Here is a 27,845-nt window from a genome sequence, read left to right as displayed (position 1 = left end):
TCAATTAACTAACTTTTTTTTTGAGGAAGTAGTAATTAACTAACTGATATGCTGCAGATTAGACAGACAGTACTACTAGTAGATACTGGATGGGCCGTGTTGGGCTCTGCAACTGGACGGCGTCACTCTCTCTCTCTCTCTCGGCAGCGAGCAATGCTGTGCTGTCGCGCCACCGCCTCCCTCCCGCCGTCTCCTCCCACCCCCTCGCATGCCGCCGACCCGCACGCGCGCCTCAGGGCGGCGGCCGCGCGCTCCGACCTCCCGGCCGCGCTCGCCGCCTTCGCCGCCATGCCCTCCGCCCCCGCCCCCGCGCGCCCCGTCCTCCGCACCTTCACCGCCCTCCTCAAGCTCTGCGCGGCGCGCGCCGACCTCGCCACGGGCCGCGCCGTCCACGCGCAGCTCGCCGCGCGGGGGCTCGCCTCCGAGTCCCTCGCCGCCACCGCCCTCGCCAACATGTACGCCAAGTGCCGCCGCCCCGCCGACGCGCGCAGGGTGTTCGACCGGATGACCGCCAGGGACCGCGTCGCCTGGAACGCGCTCGTCGCCGGCTACGCGAGGAACGGCCTCGCCGAGGCCGCCATGGAGATGCTCGTCCGGATGCAGGAGGAGGACGGGGAGCGGCCTGACTCCGTCACGCTCGTGTCCGTGCTGCCGGCCTGCGCCACCGCCCGGGCGCTCCGCGCGTGCAGACAGGTCCACGCGTTCGCGCTCCGCGCCGGGCTTGATGAGCTCGTGAACGTTTCCACGGCGATTCTTGACGTGTACTGCAAGTGCGGAGCGGTCGAGGCAGCGAGGGCTGTCTTCGATTGGATGCCGGCCAAGAACTCTGTGTCCTGGAACGCCATGATCGATGGGTACGCCCAGAGTGGCAATGCCACGGAGGCGCTGGCTCTGTTCAAGAGGATGGTTAGGGAGGGTGTGGATGTGACGGACGCGACCATACTGCCAGCATTGCAAGCGTGCGGGGAGCTTGGACATCTTGATGAGGCCAGACATGTTCATGAGCTACTTGTGAGGATCGGCCTCAACTCAAATGTGTCGGTGATGAACGCCCTTATCACCACCTACTCCAAGTGCAAGAGGACTGACCTTGCTGCCCAGGTTTTCAATGAACTGGGCAACAAAAAGACGCGGATCTCGTGGAATGCCATGATCCTTGGCTTCTCGCAGAATGGATGCTCCGAGGACGCAGTGGGGCTTTTCTCTGCTATGCAGTTGGAAAATGTGAAACCTGATTCGTTCACTCTTGTCAGCGTGATTCCTGCGGTTGCGGAGATTTCAGATCCTCTGCAGGCAAGATGGATCCACGGATGTTCAATCAAGCACCACCTGGACCAGGACGTCTATGTCCTCACAGCCCTTATTGACATGTACTCAAAATGTGGGCGTGTCACCATAGCTAGAAGGCTCTTCGATTCTGCAAGGCAGAGGCATGTTATCACCTGGAATGCGATGATCCATGGGTATGGCTCGCATGGTTTTGGCAAGGTTGCAGTCGAGCTGTTTGAAGAGATGAAAGGTACTGGCAGTTTGCCGAACGAGACAACATTCCTCTCGGTCCTCGCAGCATGCAGTCACGCTGGTTTGGTTGACCAAGGGCGGAGATATTTTGCTAGCATGAAGGAGGACTATGGGCTTGAACCTGGGATGGAGCACTATGGCACCATGGTGGATCTTCTTGGGCGAGCTGGGAAGTTGGATGAAGCATGGTCATTTATGAAAGACATGCCTATACAACCTGGCATTAGTGTGTATGGTGCAATGTTAGGTGCTTGCAAGTTGCACAAGAATGTAGAATTGGCGGAAGAATCAGCACAAAAGATCTTTGAGCTGGGGCCAGAGGAGGGTGTGTACCATGTCCTCTTGGCAAACATTTATGCAAATGCTTCTAAGTGGAAGGACGTTGCACGGGTGAGGACTGCCATGGAGAAGAAAGGCCTCCAGAAGACTCCTGGATGGAGTATTATTCAGCTTAAAAATGAGGTCCATACCTTCTACTCTGGAAGCACAAATCACCAACAAGCAAAGGAAATATATGCAAGGCTTACTAAGCTCATAGAAGAGATCAAAGCTGTGGGCTATGTGCCAGACACTGACTCAATTCATGATGTGGAAGATGATGTCAAGGCGCAGCTGCTTAACACTCACAGTGAAAAGCTTGCAATTGCGTATGGGCTCATTCGAACAGCCCCTGGAACAACAATTCAGATAAAGAAGAACCTTCGAGTTTGTAACGACTGCCATAATGCGACCAAGTTAATATCTTTGGTGACAGGAAGGGAAATAATCATGAGAGATATTCAACGATTTCACCACTTCAAGGATGGAAAATGTTCATGTGGAGACTATTGGTAGTGAAATGTGAAGGTCGTCTGAATATGCATTTTCAGATTAGGGACCTCATGGAGCTGGTTACAAATAAGAATACTAAATTAGACTAACAGGTAAAGCTTACTAACTGTGGAACAGATCATGTTTTGATCACAGCATTCTCTATACCATTGTGATGGTCAGACAATTATGACTGTCAATGAAATCCTGGTGAGTGTATATCATGTTTTGGTATAGGCCTTGTAGCTGCCCTTTGCGTTGATGCCAGTTGTCTGAGCTAGTGAAATATCCAGTAGCTCTTATGATCACTTCACATTTTTGGGAACCTATTGCAGACTGCAAAGCTGTAGACTTCGGTTTGTTTTGAGTTAATCCTTGATACATTCTAAAATTAAAGTGTTTGCCCCTTTACTTAAATATAGAAGTAGTGCACATTGGAACTGTTGAATACTAAGGATATTGCTATTCATCTTCATGTCTTGTCTGAAACTAAATGTGCGTGATGGATAAGTACCGATAACTGAAAAAATGAGTCTTCTTTACTGTTAGGTGCGATTGTGGATTCTGGTAATGACCAAGTTGATGATTGTTTATAAAAATCAAACAATATTACATCAGCTGGCATTCTTCTAATAAAAATGAAACGGTTCACCTTTTTTTTCCAGCATTATCGCGAAACTACACTTAAAAAATCATGGCCAGAGGCAAGGTTACAATGTGGCTATACATCCCAACATTTATATGTTTATTTGAGGGGACACAGGACTTGAAGCCTCAAGATTCTGTATCATTCTGAGGGTAACTTCCAATTATTGTTGTAGAATTATTTTGGAGTGGTAATGGATGAGCATGGCAATTATCCTTTTCTCAGTTATTACTCTTTTGTACTGATTCTATTGACTTCTGCTTGCCAACCGTTCCGATGAACTCCACTGCCACTTTTAATGCATTAATAGATGCTAGGTTCATCAGGCTTGTTGACGACCATGTTGGCTCCCCGCCAGCCAAATCAGATACGCCACGGATTACAATCACAGGTACACCAGGAGATGTTGTTGTCTGTTGAATTAATAAGGTAATTCATAGTTAACATGATTGCCTCATAATGCTGTACTGCAAATATTGGAAAACATATAAATGAAACACAAGAGACATGATATATTAAAACTCACCATCACCACTGCTGCGCTCTCCTCATCTACTGTTGACACCCCAAATTCTTTGAAAAGGAACTTCCTGTATTCTGCATTGTCAAGAAACATGTCAGCTGATGATCCTTTAAGCCCATAGACAACTTGTGGAGTTGTCGGTAAGCAGAAAGTGTCATTGCATCTTTCAAGTTTGACCTGCAGAAATTTCACCAATTAGTATGTTGTGATTAGCCGTGCGCAAAAATATATTTGTTGTACAGTTATGCTACTGATATATTTTGCATCACTCACCTTGAGTTGTTCTGCAATTTTGAACCATGCTGAATCTACAGGTAGCCAGAAAACTTCTTCCATAGGCTTACCCACAGAGTATAGCTCCTCGTTTCTGAATTTCAGAGATCCTAGCAGGTTCTCTCCTCCATTTGGGGTATTATATTCTCCAAAGCTGAGTTCTGCTGATGACTCTTTTGGTGATCTGAACTTCTGCAATAATCAGGATACCAGAAATCATTCTAATAATCAGGATGCCAGAAATCATGCTAAGGGGCTGAGTTTGCTGAACTGTGCACAAACTACTTTGAAGTTGTAATTGTATTTATAAATTATACATCATATTCCTTGTTGAGATGTTGCCTACCCGAAACTTGTGGAATTTGATTTGATTAATGTAGCACACAAAATGACAAAAATTTTATGAGCATTTTGAGTTAGCAGTTACAGTAATTTTTCTTTCACTAGAGTATGGATGAGATTTGATTAGATTCCAATAACTTTGCATCTATATGTGCAGGTGCAGCATTACATCTTGAGGTGTGTTAAAGAAGTTGGATGAGTACCTTCCATGTCCAGGCACCTGTGTAAGCAACAAGCTTGGGGACACTGACGTCGCCAAACGACATGGAATCATTAGAACTCCCTGCTGTGCCGTAATGAACAATGCCAGACACGCTAAAGACATCGATGAGAGTCTGTACAGTGACAGCTGCATTCAACTGGAAAAACAAAAAGGTAGTGGTAACAGGTAAGCATGAAAGGTAAAGATATGCAGACTGTAAATGCTGAGTGGGCTTGAATTTGAGTACCCTGCGTTGTCCTGTCAGTGCGTATATAACATTCACGCCACGAATGCTACCGATGTGAAACCGTCGTCCTGAAACATCCTAGTAGGTCAGGTTGTATTCTTGAAAGACCAATAGAGTATAAATACACACTCAGTGACCAAGGAGGAGAACGCCATATGATTTGGAAGTGAACACAGCACTTAAGCTAGTGAAGTAGAATGTTATTTTTTTTCTGGTGCATTTATTTCTCTTCTCTTGAGGTAACATATATATATTCACTGCGTTCGGCAGGCTGGAGCTGGAGGCTGGAGCTGGAATAGTGTGAGAGAAAAATACTGTTGGGCTGGTTGGAGCTGGAGCTGGTGGCTGGAGTGGTGTGAGAGGAAATTACTGTAGCACTGGAGGCTACAAGACCAGCCGAACGCAGTGATTAAGGCGACACGGGTCTTGATGAGCCCACGAGTTAGTTCTGCTAGTGCCGGTGCTCAACAGTTCTTGTAGTATGTTTTTGTCCAGGGCAGGGAAATTGTACATGTAATGTCTGAAAGCATCTATCTTTAATTAACTTTTGGCCTTCAGATTACTGCTAATGAAGCTAGTTTGCATTTTATGGGTAGCATCCTGACACTTGCAGAGCTTCAAGACTTGAAGTAAGTTTTGAATTTTGCAAATTATCCTTAAATTTGTTGGAAAAAACAGTCATATCAAATCCTTGGACAGATTTGTGCATCTCTCTGTCCTCTTTTCGCTATATGCAGGTAAACCAGTATCTGAGCTTATCATCTTGCAGTTTGGCAGCCTCTACCAGGTGCTGGAGAAACGGCACCGGAAAAGTCAACTAACTGGGAACAGAACAGTGAGGGCGGGCATGCCCGTACGGTACGGGCGAGATGGGCGACAGGTCAGCGTGCGGATTGGCAAACAGACGGCGGAGATTTACCTACCGTAGAGGTCAATGAACGGGAGGACGCGCCAGGGCGTGAAGTAGCCGGAGGCCTGCAGCGCGGTGGCCTCGTCGACGTAGGACATGACGAGGCCCAGGGAGGGGCCTCGCCGGCTGACCCTGTCTACCTGCCACCTGGCCGGCAAGGCCGCGGCCGACGCGGCGAGCAGCAGCAGCGCGAGGAGCAGGAGCTGCAGCGGGGCCGCCGTGCCGGAGGCGGAGACGAGCGCCATGGCCATGGCTGGCCGGAGATTGTTGTGGCCTAGCTGCTACTAGTAGTGGGGGCGTCTTGTCTGCCTGCTGCCGTGCTGCGGCGTGCTAGGAAGGGTGCGTCGTCGGAGCTTTTGAAGGCAAGCAGGCAGAGGGCAGTAGGAGAAGATCAGAAGAGGGAGGGAGGGTTGGTGCGCGCCATGCGAGGGATGATTGGGGGCATGATCCGCGTGCTTGGATTTTACAAGTGCCAGTGTGGTGGCCTCACGCTATCTTGGTCGTTCGTAAATAGAATAGAAATAGAATGTTCCTCGTGTTGTTTAGGTAAAATAAAAAAAAATGTTCGTGGTATGTCTCACCAAAATATAATGCGGGGCGAGGCAAACTCTACCCTTGAAGAGGAGGACAGCTGACCAAGAAGTTGCCCCTCGCCATACCAATGTCAAGCACACGTCACTTGTTGTAAGGTGGGAGTACGGGATTAGAGGGCGGAAAAAATAAAGTGGCAGGCACATTGGACAGTTTCGTGTGTCCTACTAAACAACTATTTATGCGGCCCGTTAAGACGAAAGATTCAGCTCAATATCTTTTTCATATTCCGAACAATTATTTCATATAGGCCTGGGACAATTATTAAACAGCTATAAAGCGTATTTTTCTTGAACTATAACACCGCAAATTAGACCATGGAGCGAGCAACTTTACTCTTGTGCCTTGCTCCCAGCTTTTGTGTTTGCTCTGTAATGCCAACAGAAGTAAGCAGTTGCAATTAATGCTGATCACGCCGTTGTGTTAGACCATGACCATAAAGAAAAGAGCTTCACATTGTACCTCAAGATAAGACGACATGAATCCCGATCAAAAAAAAAAAGACGACATGAATCAAGTCGGCACCCACTCCACCTAGATGTGACAACTACTCTTCGAATTGCCAATGTTATTAAAATTGGAGTACAAGTTTGTAACAAAAGGGCGGCCCATTTAGGAAACAATCGAGTATTTTTCTTGGCCCACCAAATGCTCAAATTCTATAACCAGTTGGATTTGATCCAACGTATGAGATGTACCCATTTCGATATAAAAAAGAGGCGTCACACAATCTCCTCTTACCGCAAACGATATAAAACGCCTCACAATCCCTCCTCCCAACTTCACTTCGCCACCGCCACTCTCACCTTCGGGGATCCATCTACCTCGCCCTCGCCCCCGCCCCTGCTCCGCCCTCTCATCCATCTTCGAGGGGGCGCAATGCCGGATTTTGCCACCGTGGACACGCCCTGATGAATCGACTCTTCACGAGTCTCGCCGTGACTCCCCATCCGAGCTCGGCCCTTTCAACACTGTTCTCCCCTACCGCCATGGCTCTACTCGCCGTCGCGGGGCCCGTCCGAGATCTAAAAGAAACCAATGTATGCCATCGCGCCATTCGGTTGGCTGATCAGCCAGCGCTGGTGGTTGATTCGTATACTGTAGCAACAATGTGTTATGTGTCACAACGGTCACCAGCAAAGGCCACAACGGTCACCAATCCAGCCGTCAGCCGAGCCGCTTCCACCAATCCGAACGGGGCGCATAGCTTTTCCATAATTTTTTGAGAGAGAAAAGCAACGGTATTACAAGATGCATTTTCCATGCCGCTAGGAATAGAAGACATGGGTCCCCCAGGTCCGGTCCAGGAGCGTCAGCCGGCTGGCGGCGCCAGTCAGGCCGCCCGCGGCGTTGGACCCGGTCGGACCCCACCAGACCACCGGTCTATAAGAGAACTGCGAACCGGCTCGCCGCTGCTGCGCCTCTCGTTCGGAACCGGGTCGAGCCCCACCTGTCAGCGACGAGCCGCCTCGCCGCCGGGGGCAATCCCACTGCTAGGGTTCAAGCTCCCGGCCATGGCACCGCCGCCGCCGTCCGAGCAGCCGGACGCCGCCGCTCCCGGGGCCGGCGCGATCTCCAGGGTCCTGATCGTCATGGGTAACAATTCGAGCCCCCCGCCCGCTCCGCCCCCTTCCATTTCCTACGGCTGCTCAGTCACCTCTCCTCGTTTCGCTCACTCCGCAGCTGTTCGCTTTTTTGCTCGGGTTTCGTTGCAGCGATGGAGAAGGAGGCGACGCCGCTCGTCAACAAGTTCAAGCTCGTCGAGGCGCCGGCCAGCGAATCCATGTCGGTGCCCCCCTTCTCTTTTTTTCTTCTTCTTCTCTCTCTCTTTTGGTTTTATTCATCTGCCTACGTCTCGTGCTCTGCCCTGAGTGCGATTTCATTGGATTAGGGCGATTTCGAACCGTAGAAGGTTTGTCTTTTTGCCCCTTTTTGCTGCGTGGCGAGTAGGGCGATTTCGTACCGTAGCAGGAATTGTTCTTTGCCCCTTTGCTGCATCCTGGATAGGATAGGAGTTACTAGTATCTCTGGATATTTCCGTCCCTGATTTAGATTTCTGGATGCGAGCAGATTGTTGCGTCACCAGAATGAGCTATCAAAATTGTACCGATTAAGTGCCGGTGTTCATTCAGCACGGTTCACCACACGGTTAGTAGCAACTATGCCATTCTGTACTAGAATGCAGATTGTTGCTGGAGCTAACAAAATGTCACTAGTATAATGCTCTCTAGCTTGATTGCATTCTGTGCTCTGTATTCTACTATTCTGCTCGTACTCTTAGCACTTCAGCTTCTTACAGATCCTCTGTTAAGTCTGTGGTACATAAATCAGGTGTCAGCATATGGCTGTTGCCTGGTTTCACTGAAAGTAAATATGCCTTTCTGTGGTGGAAATGAGATGGCATCCATTATCATAGTACATACTGCCTGAATGATGATAATACGAAGCTAGCACTAATTTGTTATATTGTATACCTCGCAGATTTCCTAAAGGTGCCCCATGGACTAGGTTCTATGGCTGCTACAAAGATCTCCACCTTGACCTTGTCATGCCTGGAAAGGATGCTGTTTTTGGTAAGTTCTGGATGGTTTCACATTTCCATTACTTGGTTGTCAAGTTATCTTGACCCCGGAGTAGATTATACTAGTATTTTAGTTGACTAAGAGCTTCCATCGATAATAGTTCATCGTCTTCCTTTCTTTAGTCCGTGTAATGTAATTCTCTTTGAGACAATTCTGTGTCAATCAACTTCATTCCTTACCAAGAACTGCATCCTTGCAGGAGTTGACAGTGTTGGTACTGTATCAGCAGCCCTTGTGACTTATGCTTCCATTCAAGCATCGAAGCCAGACCTTATCATTAATGCTGGAACTGCTGGTGGCTTCAAGGTATGTACTAGAACTTTGCTGATCTTGCTGTCTATGTTCTGGTTTTTCAACTATGTTTGAAAATTGGATTTCTTTTTTGTAGGCCAAAGGAGCAAGCATTAAAGATATCTTCCTAGCATCAGATGTTGCATTCCATGACAGGAGGATACCTATACCTGTGAGTATTGTCTCACAGTTTTAATACATGTGTTGAGCTGCGGTTACATCCATTTTATTCATAGAGATGAGCAGATCATTTATGTTCCAAACAATATGACTTGTTTGATCTAACAAATATTCTTGATCTATCTTCTTTGCTCCAACTTATCTGTGTTCCTTGCCCTGTTGCACCATCATGATTAGTCACTTTTAGATATTTCATGTATACCACTTGCTCAAGATTGCGGCTGTAATTATATATACATTTTTTAAAAAGTTTAGCATGATTTATTCTTTAGCTATTATTGTTCTTTTGTCAGTCTTTCTTTCAATTTCAGCCATACTAATATGGACCTATTGATGTGTATGTGTAGGTTTTTGACATGTATGGAATTGGAGCACGGAAAACTTTTGCAGCCCCTAATATCTTGAAGGAACTCAATTTCAAGGTGAGCTGTAGTTATCTCCTGTTGTCAAACTGTCGAGTTTTTTTTGTTCCATTTTGTGCTTAGAGTTGCATGCCTTTTCCTATTGAGTTTTAGTGGGTATAATTTCTGCTATAAATTTGTAGTTCCATTTGCGAACTTTTGAGCTTGTACCAATCTGCAGGCAACAATTGTAGCACTTGTTGTCTTACTGAATGCTTCCTTCATTTCAGGTTGGCAAGTTGTCGACTGGGGATTCTCTGGATATGTGTTCCGAGGATGAGGAGGCTATACTGAGCAATGATGCTACAATCAAGGATATGGAGGTATGCACTTCTTCTCAGGCAATCAGTTCAGTATAAGTGCAGGAGGCGACTACTCCTAAAGTTGCTATTTTATCTACTTTGCCCGCTTCCTCTCCACTTGGTAAGAGTGTAATCCAAAATTTGAAGTCTGAAAGTGGTTTAATTTTTGCCTCGTTTACCTTTACAGGGAGCAGCGGTGGCGTACGTTGCGGACATGTTCTCAACTCCAGCAATCTTTGTGAAAGCCGTGACTGATATTGTGGATGGGGACAAGCCAACAGCAGAAGAGTTTCTGAATAACCTGATCTCGGTGACAGCAGCACTGGACGTGGCAGTCACCAAAATGGTGGATTTCATCTGCGGGAAACGCATCTCTGATCTTTAGAAACTCCAACTGCCTCTCCATGCTGTTTCCCGGTCGGCAGAAACTGAATATGCTCATGAATCGAAGATCACCCCTTTGCTTTGATGCACAATACAAGTAGGATACAATACAATTAGTCTGTATGATTTACTTTTGGAGGGGTTCTGTATGTGAGGTTTTACATTCTTAACACCCCGTGTGCAAAATTCTGGTCGAGCCGTGGTGTGGAATTTTGTAGAATAATTTGCGAGCCATACTTTTCTTGCGGAAATAAAATGCGATGTGCTTGGGAAGCTTTCCAGGAATTCATAATCCTATCTGAACACCTCATTAATTTTTGTCTATTGGTTGGTTGGGTGGCTCTCCCCTAGTCTCCTCTATCGTCACTGAATCTCAATCCCCTTTATGATGGGCTGGAAGTGGAAGGGTCGTGAGGCTTGGCTAGTCGGTGCCCGCGGAAGCAAGCAAGAGCCTGACCTCCTCCCCCCGCTCAGGTACTGCTGCAGTGCTGCTGCATCTGCGTACTGCAAATATAGTATCTCCTTTCTCAATCCATTTCTGTCAGATGGAGACCCCTGGCTTCCCATGGCGGCAGCAGCAGCTGGATCCGGATGGCTGCACCAAGCTGGAGCCTCATGCCGGCGGCATCAAGCCAAAGGGGGAGCCCTGCGAGGAGCAGGAGCCGCCGCCGCCGGCGGCGGCTCCAGACGACTGGGAGGTCACCCCGCTCTCCGGCGAGCACCCCTTCTTCACCACCGTCATGTCCAAGAGTCATGTCCAGAAGCAGTTCCAGCTGGTAAGACAGCCGATGTATCTCATTCCCTCCCTCAGGCGCAGCTCACTCAACTACTGAACGGCAAGAAAACTTTCTTGTGACTGCTCAGGTCATCCCGGCTCGTCTGCACCGCCACCTCCCGGCGGCGCGCGTCCCCGCGGTGCTCCTCTGCCGCGGCCGGTCGTGGGCGGCGAGCTACTGCGGCGACCTCAAGTGCAAGAAGATCGACACGGCGGCGTGGAGGGACTTCGCCCTCGACAACGCGCTGCGGGTCGGGGACGCCTGCGTCTTCGAGCTCATCGCCGGGACTAGTGCAGGTAGTGAGGTGGTGTTCCGGGTGCAGGTGCTCCGCGGCGGCCTGCCGGAGGAGATCACCTCCAAGGGCGCCACCCCCGACGAGCCCCTCGTCATCGTCGACTAGAAGCCTAGAACCGCTGCTTCTTCTGTGGCTGCCTGTGGTTTAGTTCCTCTTCTAGCACTAGTAGTAGCCTGGACAGTAAGTAGTCGTTGCGTGCGTCAGCAGAGGAGATCATTCAGGAGCTTTTTTGGGTGTTTTGTTTGCTTGCTCTGTCCGATCTCCGCCGTCTGATCATCCTTGCAACAAGTTCAGTGGATGCTGATTTCGCTGCTGTAACCAGCCACTTTTGACTGACACTTTTGTAATCTGAAGTTTGGTTGTAAATTCTTCTAGTGATTGACCGCCTTATTTGGGTCGTCTTCTTTCTTTCTTTCTATCTTTCTTTTTATTTGTCATTTTCTTTGGAAAATAGCTCACCGCAGAGCATCAGGTTGCAAATTCATTGCGTCGTGAAGAGCAGCATGACCTCATACAGTCATACTGGAAATTTATGATTAACAGCAGGAAAATGGAGCGGTATTATGTTTGTGTTATCGGAGAGGTTCCTGAAAAGATCTCAGATAAGATGATGGACTTCATTCTGGTCAGAGCTTTCTTCAGGATGCAACATCAAGTCAAAGTCCAAGCGTTAATTCCAACTCTTCGTTTCAAAAAGCAACATAGTTTCCTACTAATTCTTTTCATCTCTGGGATCTCTCCTGTCGGCGTTCCATTGATCGAGTCAACCTCTGCTTCTTTTCTTTTCCAGGAGATCTTGTCCATTTTCTTATACAAGTTAAAACGAGAGAAGCAACTTCTGTATATTTATTATTCGTTCATTTCCCCAAACTTTACAGCAATTCTTATCAGGTAGTAACCATACTACCTGTTCTTGACTCAGACTCTCCAGAATTGTCAATTGTCAATACCGTGTGCTTGTCGACCAAGTTCTGAGCAGAAAAGATAACAAAAGAAAATCAGCGTGATCCCTGGAACAGTTTGGTATCTGATGTGATCTTGATTTTACAAAATATTATAGTATAGCTTAAAAATAAAAGAATTTATTGACCAACGGCCACAGTTGCCGAACTCGTCCGCCCGTAATTTGGAAAATGGATTGGCTTAGAAAGATATAAATATGTTGAGCAAATTAAATGTTATCCTTAACCAATTATCCATCACGCTACGGCACATCAACACTTTGCGAAAATACCACTGACTTTTTCAATGATACCTAGTCGTGCCATGATGATTTTGCCTTCTAGCGAATACCAAAATAAGATTCCCACGTAGGAAAGGAGACTAGTAGTATATCTCTTGGAAATGTTTTACGAAAAAAAGAAAAACAATCTCTTGGAAATGCTTTTTTTTTCCAAAAAAAGAAAGGAAAAGAGAAAAGATAGGCGGTTTGGGGAATAGGGCTTTGGTCTCTCTTTGGCTTCTTCGTTGCCGTTTCTACTCCAAGTCTTCATCTTCATCCATTCCATTCCACGCACTAGTGTTGTTATTAGCACCCAAGTCCCATCCCTAATCACCGTCTAATCAGGCTCCCCAACCATGGCGGCGGCGGCGGCGGCGGTGGAGGTCCCAGTGTCGGCGCCGGTGAGTCTCCCTCCTTCTCGCCCAAATCCTTTCGGTTGGCTGCCTGGTGGCGCTGGATCCGGCCGTGCTGGAGCGGGAGCGTGGGGGCAAGGTAGCGTCCGTGACAACTTTGTCCTAGTTAACCGCGGCGTCCCACCTGCCTCGTGGTTGGTGGGCTGAGTTCGTTGTTGCTTCGCGGCAGCAGTTTGCTGGGGGCAAGCTTCGCTGCCGATTGGGGCTAGGGTTTGGTTGGATCTGGGCGCGACGGCAGCGTTGGCGCTCCTATGTGTCTATGCAACTCGAGATTGCTCAACTCGTAGGTGCCAGATGCTGTGGGATTTGTCAACAGGGTTCCTGCAAGTGGGCTTACTAGTTGATATCCATGCATGAATACTGATTTGTACCAAGTTTTAGGACTTGCTTTCGTTCTTCTAGTACCAGGTTCTGCAATTGCAAAAGCATTCTCAGAAGATGGTAGGCTCAGTTCACCAGCAATTTTGTCTCGCAACCTCTCACCTCAGGTTTTGTGCCTTGGATGAATGACTGTGTGCATGGATTCTATATCAACAATTGCTTGATTGGGATTAATGGTGACAGGCTGCTTGATGAAATAATCTGTACCCATGCGGGGAAAGCTTTCGGTTTATGCTAGGTGTTGGGTGCTGTACCATTATAAGCCTGCGGAAATTAGTGCAGAATGCTTTTGCTTGGACACTCATCATGGTTTATTGGGCATCACATTAGTCTTGTTTCCATCCAGTCATAAAGAACAAGTCTATGCATGTTTTATGTGCCACAAGCTGTCATACTTGATGAACCTAGCTCCTAAGCTTAAAAGCTTTTTAAGATTTTCTAAGCTTGCCTGCCATGATAGAGAGAGAAACATTTTTTAGATGATACAAGCTCTTCCTCTTATGCCATTTAATGCTTATTGTCTGATTATTCACATTTTCGGTATGGTAGACATATTTTAGTGCAAAAGCTCATGCTTTAATTATATAGAAAAATCAAATGTTAAGATAAAAACAATATGCATTTTATCTCCGTTATTGTCGATTCTTTGCTTCATATTCATCAGCGCTCCTTGTGAAACTCATATTTATTCTTTATTTGCTACAGGTGAGAACAGTGAAGGTCACAAACGTCTCACTTACTGCAACTGTACAAGACATTAAGGAGTTCTTTTCCTTTTCAGGAGATATTGAACATGTGGAGATGCAAAGGTTTGTAAAATTTGCAAAATTCATCCAACTCTATTACTTCTTCTCTTTTCATGCCCCATATAGGCCTTTAAAAACTAGCATCCTGATTAGCTTGTTTACCTCTCTCTTTTTTTTGGCAGTGGTGATGAGTGGTCTCAAGTTGCATATGTGACTTTCAAAGATGCACAAGGTGCAGAGACTGCACTTCTTCTTTCGGTGAGTAATTGAAGGCCTTGTTGGAACAATTATGATCTCCTACTTCGACTTTGTCCTCTGTTGTTCACTCCACTCCTTTAGCTTTAATTGAACTTCCAATTTCTTTGTTGTAACATGCATATATCAAGTCTTGCCGTCTGATGTTTCGGATGCTATTGAAGAAGTAACTTAAAATCCACTTATATTTTTGTTTGCTGATGATGGTTGATCATCATATAGCTCCCACGGCATGCTTTCCTCAGAAATGAAAGTTTATCGCTGATCTTTTTTTCACCTAAAAGAACAAGTCCTTTTAGCAGCATTTGCATTTTGCATGGACTTTTTTGTCCTTGCAATATATTGCTTTCTGCTCCTAGAATACTTACATCAATGTCACCTACTTCATTGTCACAGGGTGCCACAATAGTTGATCTTTCTGTCATCATTGCACCTGCTCCAGAATATCAGCCACCCCCTACTGCCTCTGCTCCACCAATGGTATGATATGCTCACCTTCTTAGTGTTACATCGGTTATGTGAGGCTGTATCCTGAACTGAACATATTATGCAATTATGCTGTATTCATATATGGGTAACTGAGTTTTTTCTTTAATTTCATCAAAACCACACCGCTGTAGTTTGATGTATGTAGGGGCATTGGCACACATCTCCTTATTAACTACAAATCAAATGAATAGGTGCAACGGGCTGCCATTGCAAGTTCTAGTTGCATTGGCACGCTGAACCTCTGATATTTTCATTTACATTCCATTAGTTAGTATCTGTACTTTTGGTAGGTAATTTTGAAGGGATACCAATTAGGTGTCAAACTAGAATTCATTCAGTATTGCTAAGAATTAAGTTCCCTCAGACCAAGTATAATGGTGAACTGCATATGTTCATCTATTTGGCATGCAGTTGCTGCCACCTTCAAGAATTATCTAGTGCACTTTTTGTGCACCAGAGCTAATTCCATGGTTTGCCCAGATTTGTATTCTTAGTGACCAAAGAGTTCTTTATATAGGAACAATTTGCAGTACATTTGTCTGTTAACATTATATTCTGTTGTCAGAGTGGAACCAGAGTTCCAGTTGGTGGAGACAACAACGTTGTCCACAAGGCCGAGGATGTCGTCAGCACTATGCTTGCTAAGGGTTTTGTCCTAGGCAAAGATGCAGTTGGCAAGGCCAAAGCTTTTGATGAGAAGCACGGCTTCACATCCACAGCTGGTGCTAAGGCGGCCTCCATTGACAAGAAAATCGGCCTGAGCGAGAAGATCACCACAGGCACTTCCATGGTGAGTGAGAAGGTGAAGGAGATGGACCAGAAGTTCCAGGTCTCAGACAAGACCAAGTCCGCTTTCGCTGCTGCTGAGCAGAAGGTGAGCAGCGCTGGATCGGCCATCATGAAGAACAGGTATGTCTTCACCAGCGCATCGTGGGTCACCAACGCATTCAACAAAGTCGCCAAGGCTGCCACGGATGTTGGGACGATGACCAAGGAGAAGATGGCTGCTGAGGAGCAGCACAAGACTTCAGGGCCTTCTTCTGGGGGGCACTCGTATACGCCCATCCAATGATTCTTTGGCTTTGGTCTTATGTGCCTCCTTTGGCGTGTTGTATTATTGGTGGATGTAAAACATAGATATAGAACAGATCAGGCCTCCTGCCATATGTTCATCGTTCCATGTGTTAAATTTCATACTGCAGGAATTTTGTTTTTGTAGACCAGAAAAGTATGAATGATGGTGGTACCAATGCATTGGCTTATATGAATCCATGTTCAGGCTGGTTCTGGTTGAGATTCGAAGGAACTTTTGATGAACTGGTTGGATTCGAATAATAATATGATGGTGTTTCCAGAAAACTGGGTGTGTCCTGCTGACTGCTGAATGAAAGTGTTCTCGACTTATTGGCTTTGCAATTCAATAGGATTGATGAAAAATAATTCAACCTTTAGAGCATCGCACAGTCACATTTGGATATCGACAAACTGCAGTCTTTTGTACTCCTTCAGAATGAGTGTAAAATAGCTAACACCAAGGTCGTTGTAGTATAGTGGTGAGTATTCCCGCCTGTCACGCGGGTGACCCGGGTTCGATCCCCGGCAACGGCGTTTTTTTTCATATTTTTAACTTTTTTTTTAAGAAAAAAGAATCAGTTTCCACAGCCGTTCCGTCCCAGGCATGCTCACTTTTCTTACACAGGGGATTCTGTAATCTGTTTTATGCAGCAGAATTTTTACCATAGAAGACGTAAAAAGACAGACATAAATGCTGTGTTGGTCAGTTACTAGAAGACTAATCTGTCTCCAGAGAAGGCTCACCACCAATCACGACGTGGTTCAAGTCAAGCTCAGCTCAAAGCATCCCTTGCCAAGCGACACAAATGCCATCAGCAGCCAAGACAATAATAAATCATAAAAACATCAAGCTTTCAGAGACATAGATGGATTCGATTCGATGCTGTGGCGGCCACAGGAAGGAACAGTGACCTGCCTGTCACTCCAGAGAAGGCTCACCAGTCACAACCATTCACCATGTGTCAGCTCAAAGCATCCCTTGCCAAGCGACACAAATGCCATCAGCAGCTACTGGTGCTGTCAGCTACTTCAGATAGTTGGGCTTTGTGTCTCCCTCCAAAACAGCAATCACCATGTGTTCTTCCAACCCTCTTCTTCTCCATTGGACTAACCAACACTCAACAAGCTATCTATCTTCCTACTGGCCCTCTGTATATGTCCCCAGTAACCATCAAGTCACTAATCGAGTGCATCACTGAACTTTCAAACTCAAATGAACTACAAGCTAGCTTGAACAGGAACCAGGCGCTGTTGCTAGTCAATCATGGATGTGCGCATGGCTCTCCCATGCTTCTCAGCTATGCCTTTGACTTCATAGTCTTCTTCTTCCTAAAAAAATGTTGTTCCTGCTTGCTAGATTGGTTAAATATGTAATGTATTCGTGCAGGATTGCATGGTCTCAACTAACTAGGATTGAAGAAAAAAAAATCTGAAGGCACATTATTTGTTAATTTGATACATTTCAGTTCAGTTGGTGTTTTAATTTTCTGAAGCCAATCACTGGTCTTTTTCGCGACCGTGCCTGAGCACGTTTTTCATTAAGAAGAAAGCAGTTACAGACACAAATTTGATGCGGCCAAACAGAGCTTGACCAACACAAAAGCACAAAGGACTAAAAACAGAGAAACACTGAAAAAACACAGACACAAGCGAGAACACACAACAACACAGACAGCAGCAAGCAACATAGAGAGGACAACGCGCTCCACCCAACCAAAGAAACCCACACCACAGCTACAACCGAAACTTGCAAAAAGAAATGCCAAAACACTATGGTTGCACAGCCTCCGTCGCAGCACCAAGATCTCCAGCGGCAAAGCATCCGCCAAGGTGAAGAAGAACCACGGCGGCAAAGCATCCGCCCAAGCCAAGAGAGGTGGCAAAGCATCCACCGATAGACACGACCAGCGCAAACCCCGACGGCAAAGCATCCGTCCGAATAAAGTAGAGGTGGCAAAGCATCCACCTAAATGAACTTCGACTAGCAAGACGGCAAAGCATCCGTCAGACTGAAGGGAACTGAGCAACCTAAGTGATTGGTTGCCACCGTCGCCAATCACTGCTCTTGTTAGTTTCATATCAATTATTACATATCCTTATTGGTACGAATGACTCACTGTTTTCTTCTCATCATCTGCCTACCACACGTGAATACGATCATGCTGAAGTAGTCACAGTTAGATAACAAATTCAATTAAGTAACTAAGTGTCATCCTCGGCAAGTAACAACCTCCTGGTTATTTGGAACTCTAGGAAGGATGGAAGAAAGTCGCGCTGATAAAAAAAATGCTATCCCACAAAGATTATTTTTAGCCTCAATGACAAAAGTTTGGTCAGACAAAAGGTGGACAAGAGTTAACTAGCTGCTGCCTGGATTTGGGGACTATAATCTGTAGTAGTCCCATGGAGATTTAGCTGCTCAGATGGGTCTAGCAAGAAACCGCATATATCATCCTGATCTTGTTCTTACAGCCATAATCATCTCATTAAATCACAAAGACAACAAGAAGACAAGTGAAATTACTATTCCGCACATGATTAATTTCATTACTGCAAATAACCCCAAACAGGGCATATGGAGTATATATAAAGTACTCCCTCCTTCCCTGTTTATAAGGCATACACGTATATCAAGATTCAAACCTTTTCATCTTTGACCAATAATTTGACTATTAAATTTTTATTTTTATAATGCAAATTTCATATGATTGGATTCATAATCAAATATATTTTACAATGATTATAAGTTTATAATCAAAAGTGATATAATAAATGATAAATAAATGGTCAAAGTGTTGTTTAGAAGACCGTGTCATGTTCCACCATGCCTTATAAACGGGGAAGGAGGGAGTACTGTACAACAAACTGCATTTATTCTTTTGGCGCCCCTGAAGGTGTGCAGGATCATTTCAGAATCACACTGTTGCCACTTGTAAGTATGCAATTGCAGAATCCAATAACTTGTGCTTGTTTTCAGTTACAGACACAGGCACAGAGGTTCAGGATTCAAACAGTTTCCTACACCAGACCGAACTACTCCTCTGTTACTATTTATAAACAACAGTTGCTGCTAATAGTACAGACATGCTCCGAGACAAATCGGTTCAGGAATAGTCGATCTCAACACCACATTTTTTTTTGCTTCATCTGCACGCACAAGCATCAATGTCGACTCGGCATGCGCAGATGAAAATTGCTCGGAACTGAAATTTACCCCTTGTTGACACTAATTTGCGCCAACACACTCGAAAACGCTAGAACGCGCAGCAAGATCGTCAAAACGATCAACACCAGCAGCCTCCCTGCGCCGACCGGTTAGACCGGTATAGCGGACCGGTCAGACCGGTACTCCAGGAAGACGGCGAAGACCTAGAACCAAGAGCTCGGGAGGGACCCCGTCGGGGCTAATGGAGCTAGGGTTGCTCTGAGGTCGGCAGTCCACTCAGAACGCCATCGAACGCCGTGGAGACGAGCGAAGAACAGCAAATGGGGTTGGAAAAGTTATGGTTTAGAGGTAAAAGGTAAAGGATAAATGTGTGAATTGATTGAGATTAACCTCAATCGGCCTTAGCCTTTATATTTAGAGGCCAGGGAAGACGTACCCCTTCACGAGTAGGATTACATGAGGACTCTTTACAAAAACCCTAATTCTACTCGGACTGTACAGACCAGACCGGTCTGACCGGTTGGCCCGACCGGTCGACCTCAGCAGGTGCCAAATTTGGCTGTCAACATATGCCCCCCTGCTTTTTGGTGAGTTTCACAAGCCAAAAAGTAAGAATTATCTTGATGTACATGTTTTTCACAGAGCATACAACTCTAAAAATAAAACTAAGGGCGATATCCAATACCGACCGTCTTCGTCTTCACGCACTTTGCCAAACGCTAGGATAGAATTTCTTCAAGTATCTCCCATTGATAGCCCTGGGTAGACGTTCACCTTGCACCGTCTCCACCATATACGAATTTTCGGAGATAACTTTGACAATCTTGTATGGACCCTCCCAACTTGGCGACCATTTGCCAAACTTGTTGCTTTTCATTCCAAGAGGCAAAATTGTCTTCCAAACCAGATTCCCAACCTAAAAAGATTTAAGTTTTACCTTTTTATTGTAAGCTCTGGCCACCCGAAGCTTGTCTTTCTCAATCTCCTGCAAAGCCTTCAAACGCTTGTCGGTCACCTCATCAATATTATCCATCATCAAATCATGGTAATCAACAGCGGAGAGGTCATTTTGCTTTGCCAATCTATATGCGTCCAGATTTACCTCAACGGGTAAAACGGCCTTTTGACCATACACAAGCTCAAAAGGAGTAACCTTAGTAGTGTAGGATCAAGAACACCGACTAGAGGGGGGGTGAATAGGCGGTTTAAAAACTAAAGCCAACAACACTAGAGAAATTTAATTAGTAAGAAAGGAAAGCCCTATGTCAAGCTAATACTATCTCTAGATGGGTTTGCAACCTAAGGTGACAAGATGCAAAACAAGCTCTAGTAAAGTAAATTGCTCAAAGTAAACAAGAATTAAAGTGAGCAAGAGAAGTAACCAAGCTTGACACAAGAGTTTATCCCGTGGTGTCGATGACCCCTAATCCACGTTGAGGTGGATTCCAAGAATCAACCGCTCCTCTATCAAGAACCTCTTGATCTTGAGCCGGCTTGAATCAAGGAACCGCTCCACACCTCGATTCCACTAGAGTTGCTCTTCACCACTCCGATGAGGTGAGCACAAGACCTCTCACAATCGAAATCGGGGCTCCTCAACCATCTCCTTGGAGGAGCTCCACGAAATCCTCTTCTCCAAGCCGTCTAGGGAGCGGCAACTCCCAAGAGTAACAAGTTGATGACGCTTGCTTGAAATTTCCCTAATGCCACAAAGCTCAAACTCTTGATGCAATGCACTAGGAAGCTCTCACACTCTCAAGAATGCAATCTCTAAGCAAGTGTGTGTGAGAGAGGGATGCCTTAGCTCTAAGATGTCAAGTATGCAGTCCAAATGGCCAAGAGACCCTCCCAAAGGCCGGGCAAAGGGTATATATAGACATCCCTCCAAAAACTACCCGTTACACTCTTTTCTGCGAAATCGTGGATCGTCCGTATTTCAAAAACCGGACTGTCCGCCGTTATAAACCAGTGAGTCAGAGTGCATTTAATGCGTGTCAGAACTAGCCGTTAAACCCCGGCGGACCATCCGCGCCCCAGGGGCGGACCGTCCGCAGTTATGTGTTCCACACCACAGAGACCAACAACGTCTCTGGAACAACTTTGAAGTTAGCCTGCGGACAGTCCGCGCCTCAGGAGCGGACCGTCCGCAGTTCAATTTTCAGCCCAAACCAGAGAAACAACCTCTCTGATACAAAACTGAGATTAGCCAACTGACCGTCCGCGCACCATGGGCGGACTGTCCGCAGTTTAACTTTGAAGCCCACCAGAGAGACACCCTCTCTGGTACAAATTCTGAGTAAAAGTGGCGGACCGTCCGCCCACCTGGGCCGGACTGTCCGCCAGCCCACCAGAGCCTCTGCAAGCTCTCTGGAACGGGATCGGACTGTCCGCCCCTCGGGTGCGGACTGTCCGCCGTTACTCAGTCAGCTCTCAAACTTAGTCTTTTTCAAATCTTTTCAAAACGCCGTTAGCCCTCATGCATGCAACTAGACATTTTGAGCAAAATGGCACTAGAGACCTGTCAAGCATAAGTATACAACCCCTCTTGATAGTACGGCTATTTATCCAACAAATCCGGTCACTTTTCATCCACTAAACGCCTTGTGACCGGTAAAACGCAAAAGCCCTATTTTATACCTTTGCCTTGAGCCCGAGCTTTGCTCATCATCTCCAAAACTCCATATGTTCACAACCAAATCTCTTTCATCCGTGGATCAACCTATACTCATTATTTCAAATGAAATCGTTAATCCACATATCGTTGTCATTAATTACCAAAACTCGAATTAGGGGCTTAGATGCTTTCAAGTAGAACCATGTCTAGATATACGATGAGCCCACAATGCTTCGGATAACACCTCATGCCACCTCTTAGGATTTTCTTGTATCTTCTTCTTGACAAGTTTGATCAAAATCTTATTACTAGACTCGGTCTGCCCATTGGCCTGAGCATAGTATGGAGATGAATTGAGCAACTTAATCTTATAAGATTCGGCAAAGGCACGCACCTCTTTTGATATAAATAAAGGACCTTGATCCGTTGTCAAAGTTTGTGGAATGCCAAATCTATGAATAATATGCTCAGTAATAAACTCAATTACCTCCCTATGTGTCATATTCTTCAAAGGAACTGTTTCGGTCCACTTAGTAAAATAATCTGTAGCAACTAACACGAAACGATGCCCCTTTGAAGATGGAGGATTAATTTGTTCAATAAAATCCAACCCCCAACCTCGGAACGGCCATGGTTTAATAATAGGATGCATCAACGCAGCAGGCACCAATTACAAATCACCAAATCGCTGACATTCTTCACACCCTTTATAGTATCTAAAACAATTGGACAGCATGGTGGGCCAATAGAAACCAGCTCTTTTGAGTAACCACTTCATCTTGGGAGCCGATTGATGAGTACCACAAATACCTTCATGAACCTCACCCATAGCAACCCGAGCCTGATCCGAGTCTAAACATTTGAGGAGCAAATCTTCGGCAGTTCGACGATAAAGTTCATCGTCAATTAAAACATACTTGAAAGCCAAACACCGAATATTTCTCTTTGCGCCACGACCAGGATCTCTCAAATACGACATAAGAGGAACCCTCAAATCCTGGGCTTCGGCCAAGACGATTGAATCATCTTTTTTGGCCGAATCAGAACTAACAGCTGCATCACCGGTCAGACCGGTCTCTGGACCGGTTTGACCGGTCTGGGCGGTCAGACCGGTTGCGCTGACCGGTCGGACCGGTGCGTCCAGAACCAGACACTCGGCTTTCGTTTGCATCGGTTTGCGAATGTTGAAATATTTTTTCGTAACATTATAGCCAGATGCTTGTTGCGCCAGAGTATTTGCCTTTCCATTCTCCTCCCTCGGAATATGTTTGATAATAAATTCATCGAAAGAGGAAATAATATCGAGGTATTTATCAAGATATGCATTTAGAGAACCATTATAACACTGGCATACCTTAGATACTTGCTGCACCACCAGAAGAGAATCTCCAAAGGCTTCAACATGCTTCACGCCCATGGATTGCAAGAATTCCAAACCAAATAGAAGACTTCATACTCAACTTGATTATTTATGCAATCCTCCTTTGATCGGTTTGAGAACTCAGAATACCACTACTTGGAGAAATCAAGACAGCATCAATTCTTTGACCATCACCACAAACCGATCCATCGAAATATAATTCCGTGGTGTGCAAGTAACATAGCCGACTTCTAGATCATGCTTGTCATTAATCCGATGCTCAACAATGAAATCCGCTATGATTTGACCTCTCATAGATTCCAAGGATTCACAAGCCAAATCATACTCAACTAAAACATAAACCCACTCGCCGATTCTATCACTTAAAATCGGCTTTTGTAACATGCGCTTGAGCACATCAGTTTGACATACTACTATGCAAGTAGTAGATAGTAGATAATGTTTTAATTTGGTACAAGCATAATAGAGAGACAAATATAACTTCTCAGTAAAAGTATACCTTGTCTCCACATTAATAAGTCATTGGCTTATATAAGTGATGACATACTCTTTGTCTTCGGTTTCTTGAGTCAAAACAGCCACAATGATCTTGTCTTTAGCAGCCACATAAAGCCTGAAAGAAACCCTTCTCTTAGGCGCCTTGAGCACAGGTGGTGAAGACAAATAAACCTTGATCTTTTCGAAGACCTCTTGCTATTCTGCCTCCAAGTAAATTCGGTTTCATTCTTTAACCGAAGAATACAAGTAAGAGCGTCAATATGTCTTATTACAAATAGTTTGCCAATTTTCTAGCTCGAATTGAAAAACTCCTAATTTGGCTTTTATCCACTGATGTTGCAATTTTCAACCAGCTCAAGACCTCAAATACAAGATCAAAGTCTTGAGAGCCCCTTGCAAACTGATCTGTTGCATAGAATCTTCATGAGGTAAATTATCATTTGCTAATATTTTGCCCCCCGAGCACTTAAATGTCGTCGAGCTCCATATTGCTGCTCTCTTGGTGTAGCCTCATGATCCACTAGCTCCTCATTGCTTTGTACCGAGAATGTTAGCGGTGTTTCTCCATCGCAAGGAACCGAAACAGGCATTGCCGATTCGGCTTTCTGTTCTGCTGCAACCTCAACCGGTCTGACCGGTTGCTCTGGTCGGTTAGACCGGTCGCTTGTACCGATCAGACCGGTCTCCTGAGGTGGTTTGACCGGTCGTGCTGGCTGGTCAACTGCTTTGACCCTCCATACCTTGCCTTGAGGGACCATTGGTTTCTAGTGGTTGGATTGTTTGTCCCTCAGCCTCTTGAACTCTTTTTCCTTCTTCTCCTGAGCACGTAGACGTTGCAGCTTCCTTCTTTGAGTACGAGTCAACCCTGAAGGACACAATCTTAATTGAAAGTACTTTGATATCGAGTTACTACTGCTGGCCTCATGATCATTGGCCATGATCGGCCTTTGGATAGAAGGATTAACCGATTTACCAAAAACCATCGGCCTTGTACCCGCATTATTGACAACCACTTTGATATTGCCGATTTGCACAACATCATTGGCTTTAGCTTTCTCTGGATCAATAGTGGGTTATACCTCTTCTTTCTTCTCCTTGACATGGTAAACCTGTCTCGGAGAATGAGCTTTGCCCGGCCTCTGATGAGACCGGTCTGACCGGTCAGCGGCGACCGGTCTGACCGGTGCAGGCTGTCGCCTCTGACCTGATTGGTTGGATCTCAATCGGTCATGCACTGGTCACGCAACCTTGCCGAACACAGGCCTTCTGTGATTCTCCTCCCTGTGGTGAGATGGTGGGTATAGCATCGGATAACAATACATCCAAATTCCATCATGCCCCCATGTAGGACAAGAAAAACCCGATGCCGGTGACGCCCATGACGTAGCAGCATACACCTTCTGAGGAGGCAATACTATAGTGCTATCACCCCTACGTTTGCTGGATTCTCCCCTAGGAGAAGAATGCTTTCCTTGACGCGGAGGTGAACTTGGTTCTTTTTTTAGTGGCCGATCTTTTGGAACGGCCTTTGTGTATTTGTGCAGTAACTGAGCGAAGGTGAGCTTCTGCTTTGTAAAACTCCCCTGCACCTTTGACTCATTAACCTTTTGAGTACCTCCTTCCGGCCGCTTAGGCTTGAAAGTTCTGGGCCGGCCTTTTGTCTGACCGGTTGAGGCGACCGATCTGACCGGTCGTGCCTGATTTGCAGGCCGACTCGTCTTTTGAAAGGAACTTTCTTTCCCCCCGGGCCTTGAAGTTTTGACAGTGATCTTCAATGACTCCTTTCCATCAGGAGTTTTCTCCATCGTCACTTCCCTAGCCTGAATCTTGTCATTAATAATTTTCGGCCTTGGCTCACCAATGATAATATTTTTTCCTTTTGCTCCTTCGGCTTGTTCCGGCCAAATGAGTACCTTGACATTATCCAAATCAATCGTATGGACAGGGAATGACGCCTTGTCATCTTTTACCTCATGCATTACCAATCGTCCTTCATTAACGGCCGATTGGATTTTTCATCGAAAGATATTGCAATTATTAGTTGCATGAAAAAAAGTATTATGCCACTTGCAATATGCATGCCGCTCCAGCTCCTCAAGTGGTGGTATGACATGAGACAACTTGATGTTTCCGCTTCTAAGTAATTCATCAAATATACGATCACACTTAGAAAAAAATCAAAAGTGAAACGAGCTTGTTCTTGCCGATTCTTTGGAATCGGCTTAAGCGATGAACAAGAACATGGCTTTGCATCTGATGGCCATATGAATTCAGCAACATAAGCTTCATTTTTCTCATCGTCCGAATCAGATTTACAATCGACATGTATGGACCGATGAGTATTATGGGCATCTTTTGTGCTCTGGAGTCTAAATTCTAAACCCAAAACTTTCATGTGCAAATAATTAATAGTGTAGTACTCAAAGCCTTCGAGTTCTTTTTTCAAATAAGAACGCAAACCATCAAAAGCCAAATCAGCCAATTCCTTTTCAGAAACTGTTAAATTGAAACATCGGTTCTTTATATCTTTAAACCTTCGGAAGTAATCCGAAGCAGCCTCATCTTGGCCTTGCCTAACCGATGCCAAATCCGACAGTTTAGCTTCATTGTACCCATTATAAAAACGATCATGAAACTTACGTTCCAACTGATTCCAAGATTGAATAGAATTCGGGGCCAATGAAGAAAACCAAGAAAAAGCGGTTCCAGTCAAAGATAATGAAAATAAGCGAATGCGCAAAGCCTCATGAAAACCAGCTTTTCCCAGTTGTAAGATATATTAGTCAATGTGCTCCCAAGGTGCTTTATTATCATCACCACTAAATTTCACAAAATCAGGAACACACCAACCAGCAGGAAAAGAAACTAAATCAAATTCAGAAGGATATGGCTTTTGGTATAATGTAGAATTACCTATATCCACACCGAATTTAGTTTTCATCGCACTAGCCGGATCCTCTTTTAACCTAGCGGGATCGGCTGTACCAGCTGCAATGGTGATGTTTGCCCTGCAAAATAGCTCGTCGGCATGCCATATAGTGGTTCTTGAACAGATGCTAGCATAGCCGATGAATTAGCAGTTTGGAAAGCACAATTATCATCTACGGATTTGCCTTTTTCATGATATCTATTTGATCTTTTAAATCATTCATGGGCTTATATATATCAGCAATTTTCTTATCCATAATAGATGATAATTGGCTAAACAAGTCGGAAGATGAAGTGTTTACATTTCTTATTACCTCGACTTGCTTATTCTTGAGCGTGAAGGAGGGCATCACAAAGTCTTGAACCCTCGTGACCTGGCCTTTGCTGATTTTTCTTAAATCCCTTCAAGAATTGTGCTTTGAAGTGCTCCCTGACCACCAGGTACTCTTGGCGCTCCTCCTCACTGAGTTCCTCGATAGATGTGGAGATGTTGCCTTCGTCGAGGTCGGTGATGACGCCCATTTTCTTTGAGAACTAGATTAGATCGGTTTAAAAACCAGATTAATCTGTCCCCAGCGGAGTCGCCAAAAAGTGTGTTGACACTAATTTGCGCCAACACACTCGATCAACACCAGCAGCCTCCCTGCGCAGACCGGTTAGACCGGTATAGAGGACCGGTCAGACCGGTATAGCGGACCGGTCAGACCGGTACTCCAGGAAGACGGCGAAGACCTAGAACCAAGAGCTCGGGAGGGACCCCGTCGGAGCTAATGGAGCTAGGGTTGCTCTGAGGTCGGTAGGCCACTCAGAATGCCATCGAACGCCGTGAAGACGAGCGAAGAATAGCAGATGGGGTTGGAAAAGTTAGGGTTTAGAGGTAAAAGGTAAAGGATAAATGTGTGAATTGATTGGGATTAACCTCAATCGGCCTTAGCCTTTATATTTATAGGCCGGGGAAGACGTACCCCTTCACGAGTAGGATTACATGAGGACTCTTTACAAAAACCCTAATTCTACTCGGACTGTACAGATCAGACCGGTCTGACGGGTCGGCCCGACCGGTCAGACCGGTCGACCTGAGCAGGTGCCAAATTTGGCTGTCAACACCCCTGAACGGAACCAAGGACATCTCGCTGTCCATACGGGAGAAAAATGTGTAGCAGCACAGTTGTGTGTCCATGTCCATCTCAAATCCTGCACAAAAAGACCACAACAGCAAGTGAATGCGCTAGCACTAAATGGGTTGGATGCAATGTTGACAGAGGAAGTACTTCAACAACTAGATATAGAGGACCATCTAGCCTCTGACTTTGTCAGTTGTCCCTCAATGCCCTCGCTGGTACTGCGCAAGGGGAGGCCTTAGTAGTAAGAACTCTATTGCAGAACAAGACCATGTTGATTT

At 45.6% G+C, this 27,845-nt stretch overlaps 5 protein-coding genes and 1 non-coding gene across 11 annotated transcripts; 5 read left to right on the top strand and 1 right to left on the bottom strand.

Moving 5' to 3' along the window:
* Window positions 1-123: 123 nt before the first annotated feature.
* On the top strand, window positions 124-5,225 carry LOC120702365 (pentatricopeptide repeat-containing protein At1g11290, chloroplastic-like). Of its 4 annotated transcripts, none has more exons than XM_039986133.1 (3): window positions 124-2,444; window positions 4,273-4,503; window positions 4,848-5,225. In XM_039986133.1, exon 1 carries the CDS (start codon window positions 154-156, stop codon window positions 2,353-2,355), a length of 2,202 nt encoding a protein of 733 aa, XP_039842067.1. In that variant the 5' UTR covers window positions 124-153; the 3' UTR covers window positions 2,356-2,444; window positions 4,273-4,503; window positions 4,848-5,225. The 4 variants fall into 4 exon arrangements, with proteins under 4 accessions (XP_039842067.1, XP_039842068.1, XP_039842070.1 ...); XM_039986134.1 differs by having other exon boundaries at window positions 4,835-5,225; XM_039986136.1 differs by lacking the exons at window positions 4,273-4,503; window positions 4,848-5,225 and adding an exon at window positions 2,997-3,201.
* Window positions 2,894-5,990, bottom strand: LOC120702366 (bark storage protein B-like). Its single transcript, XM_039986138.1, has 6 exons — window positions 5,488-5,990; window positions 4,565-4,632; window positions 4,319-4,474; window positions 3,774-3,965; window positions 3,504-3,677; window positions 2,894-3,390 (listed from the first exon to the last, which is right to left on the bottom strand). Exons 1-6 carry the CDS (start codon window positions 5,723-5,725, stop codon window positions 3,199-3,201), a joined length of 1,020 nt encoding a protein of 339 aa, XP_039842072.1. The 5' UTR covers window positions 5,726-5,990; the 3' UTR covers window positions 2,894-3,198.
* A 1,482-nt stretch (window positions 5,991-7,472) lies between these two features.
* On the top strand, window positions 7,473-10,494 carry LOC120702363 (5'-methylthioadenosine/S-adenosylhomocysteine nucleosidase-like). Of its 2 annotated transcripts, XM_039986130.1 has the most exons (9): window positions 7,474-7,661; window positions 7,781-7,850; window positions 8,136-8,213; window positions 8,547-8,638; window positions 8,847-8,953; window positions 9,036-9,110; window positions 9,466-9,540; window positions 9,750-9,842; window positions 10,009-10,486. In XM_039986130.1, the coding sequence occupies exons 1-9, from the start codon at window positions 7,580-7,582 to the stop codon at window positions 10,204-10,206; spliced, it is 870 nt and encodes a 289-aa protein (XP_039842064.1). In that variant the 5' UTR covers window positions 7,474-7,579; the 3' UTR covers window positions 10,207-10,486. The 2 variants fall into 2 exon arrangements, with proteins under 2 accessions (XP_039842065.1, XP_039842064.1); XM_039986131.1 differs by lacking the exon at window positions 8,136-8,213 and having other exon boundaries at window positions 7,473-7,661; window positions 10,009-10,494.
* A 60-nt stretch (window positions 10,495-10,554) lies between these two features.
* Window positions 10,555-11,688, top strand: LOC120702364 (B3 domain-containing protein Os06g0112300-like). Its single transcript, XM_039986132.1, has 3 exons — window positions 10,555-10,679; window positions 10,751-10,981; window positions 11,070-11,688. The coding sequence occupies exons 2-3, from the start codon at window positions 10,751-10,753 to the stop codon at window positions 11,379-11,381; spliced, it is 543 nt and encodes a 180-aa protein (XP_039842066.1). The 5' UTR covers window positions 10,555-10,679; the 3' UTR covers window positions 11,382-11,688.
* Window positions 11,689-12,725: 1,037 nt separating this feature from the next.
* LOC120702362 (binding partner of ACD11 1-like) lies at window positions 12,726-16,141 on the top strand. 2 transcript variants are annotated; one of them, XM_039986128.1, is made up of 5 exons: window positions 12,726-12,899; window positions 13,998-14,101; window positions 14,221-14,296; window positions 14,690-14,773; window positions 15,348-16,141. In XM_039986128.1, the coding sequence occupies exons 1-5, from the start codon at window positions 12,855-12,857 to the stop codon at window positions 15,852-15,854; spliced, it is 816 nt and encodes a 271-aa protein (XP_039842062.1). In that variant the 5' UTR covers window positions 12,726-12,854; the 3' UTR covers window positions 15,855-16,141. The 2 variants fall into 2 exon arrangements, with proteins under 2 accessions (XP_039842062.1, XP_039842063.1); XM_039986129.1 differs by lacking the exon at window positions 12,726-12,899 and adding an exon at window positions 13,334-13,352.
* A 177-nt stretch (window positions 16,142-16,318) lies between these two features.
* Window positions 16,319-16,390, top strand: TRNAD-GUC. Its single transcript has one exon. It is a non-coding gene; the product is annotated as a tRNA-Asp (tRNA).
* The last annotated feature ends 11,455 nt before the right edge of the window (window positions 16,391-27,845 follow it).

The sequence above is a fragment of the Panicum virgatum genome, chromosome 4K, assembly GCF_016808335.1.
Source record: "Panicum virgatum strain AP13 chromosome 4K, P.virgatum_v5, whole genome shotgun sequence".
In the NCBI taxonomy this organism is placed as follows: Eukaryota; Viridiplantae; Streptophyta; class Magnoliopsida; order Poales; family Poaceae; genus Panicum; species Panicum virgatum.
The sequence above is the reverse complement of the archived record's forward strand: the minus strand, read 5'-3'. Positions and strand labels throughout refer to the sequence as shown.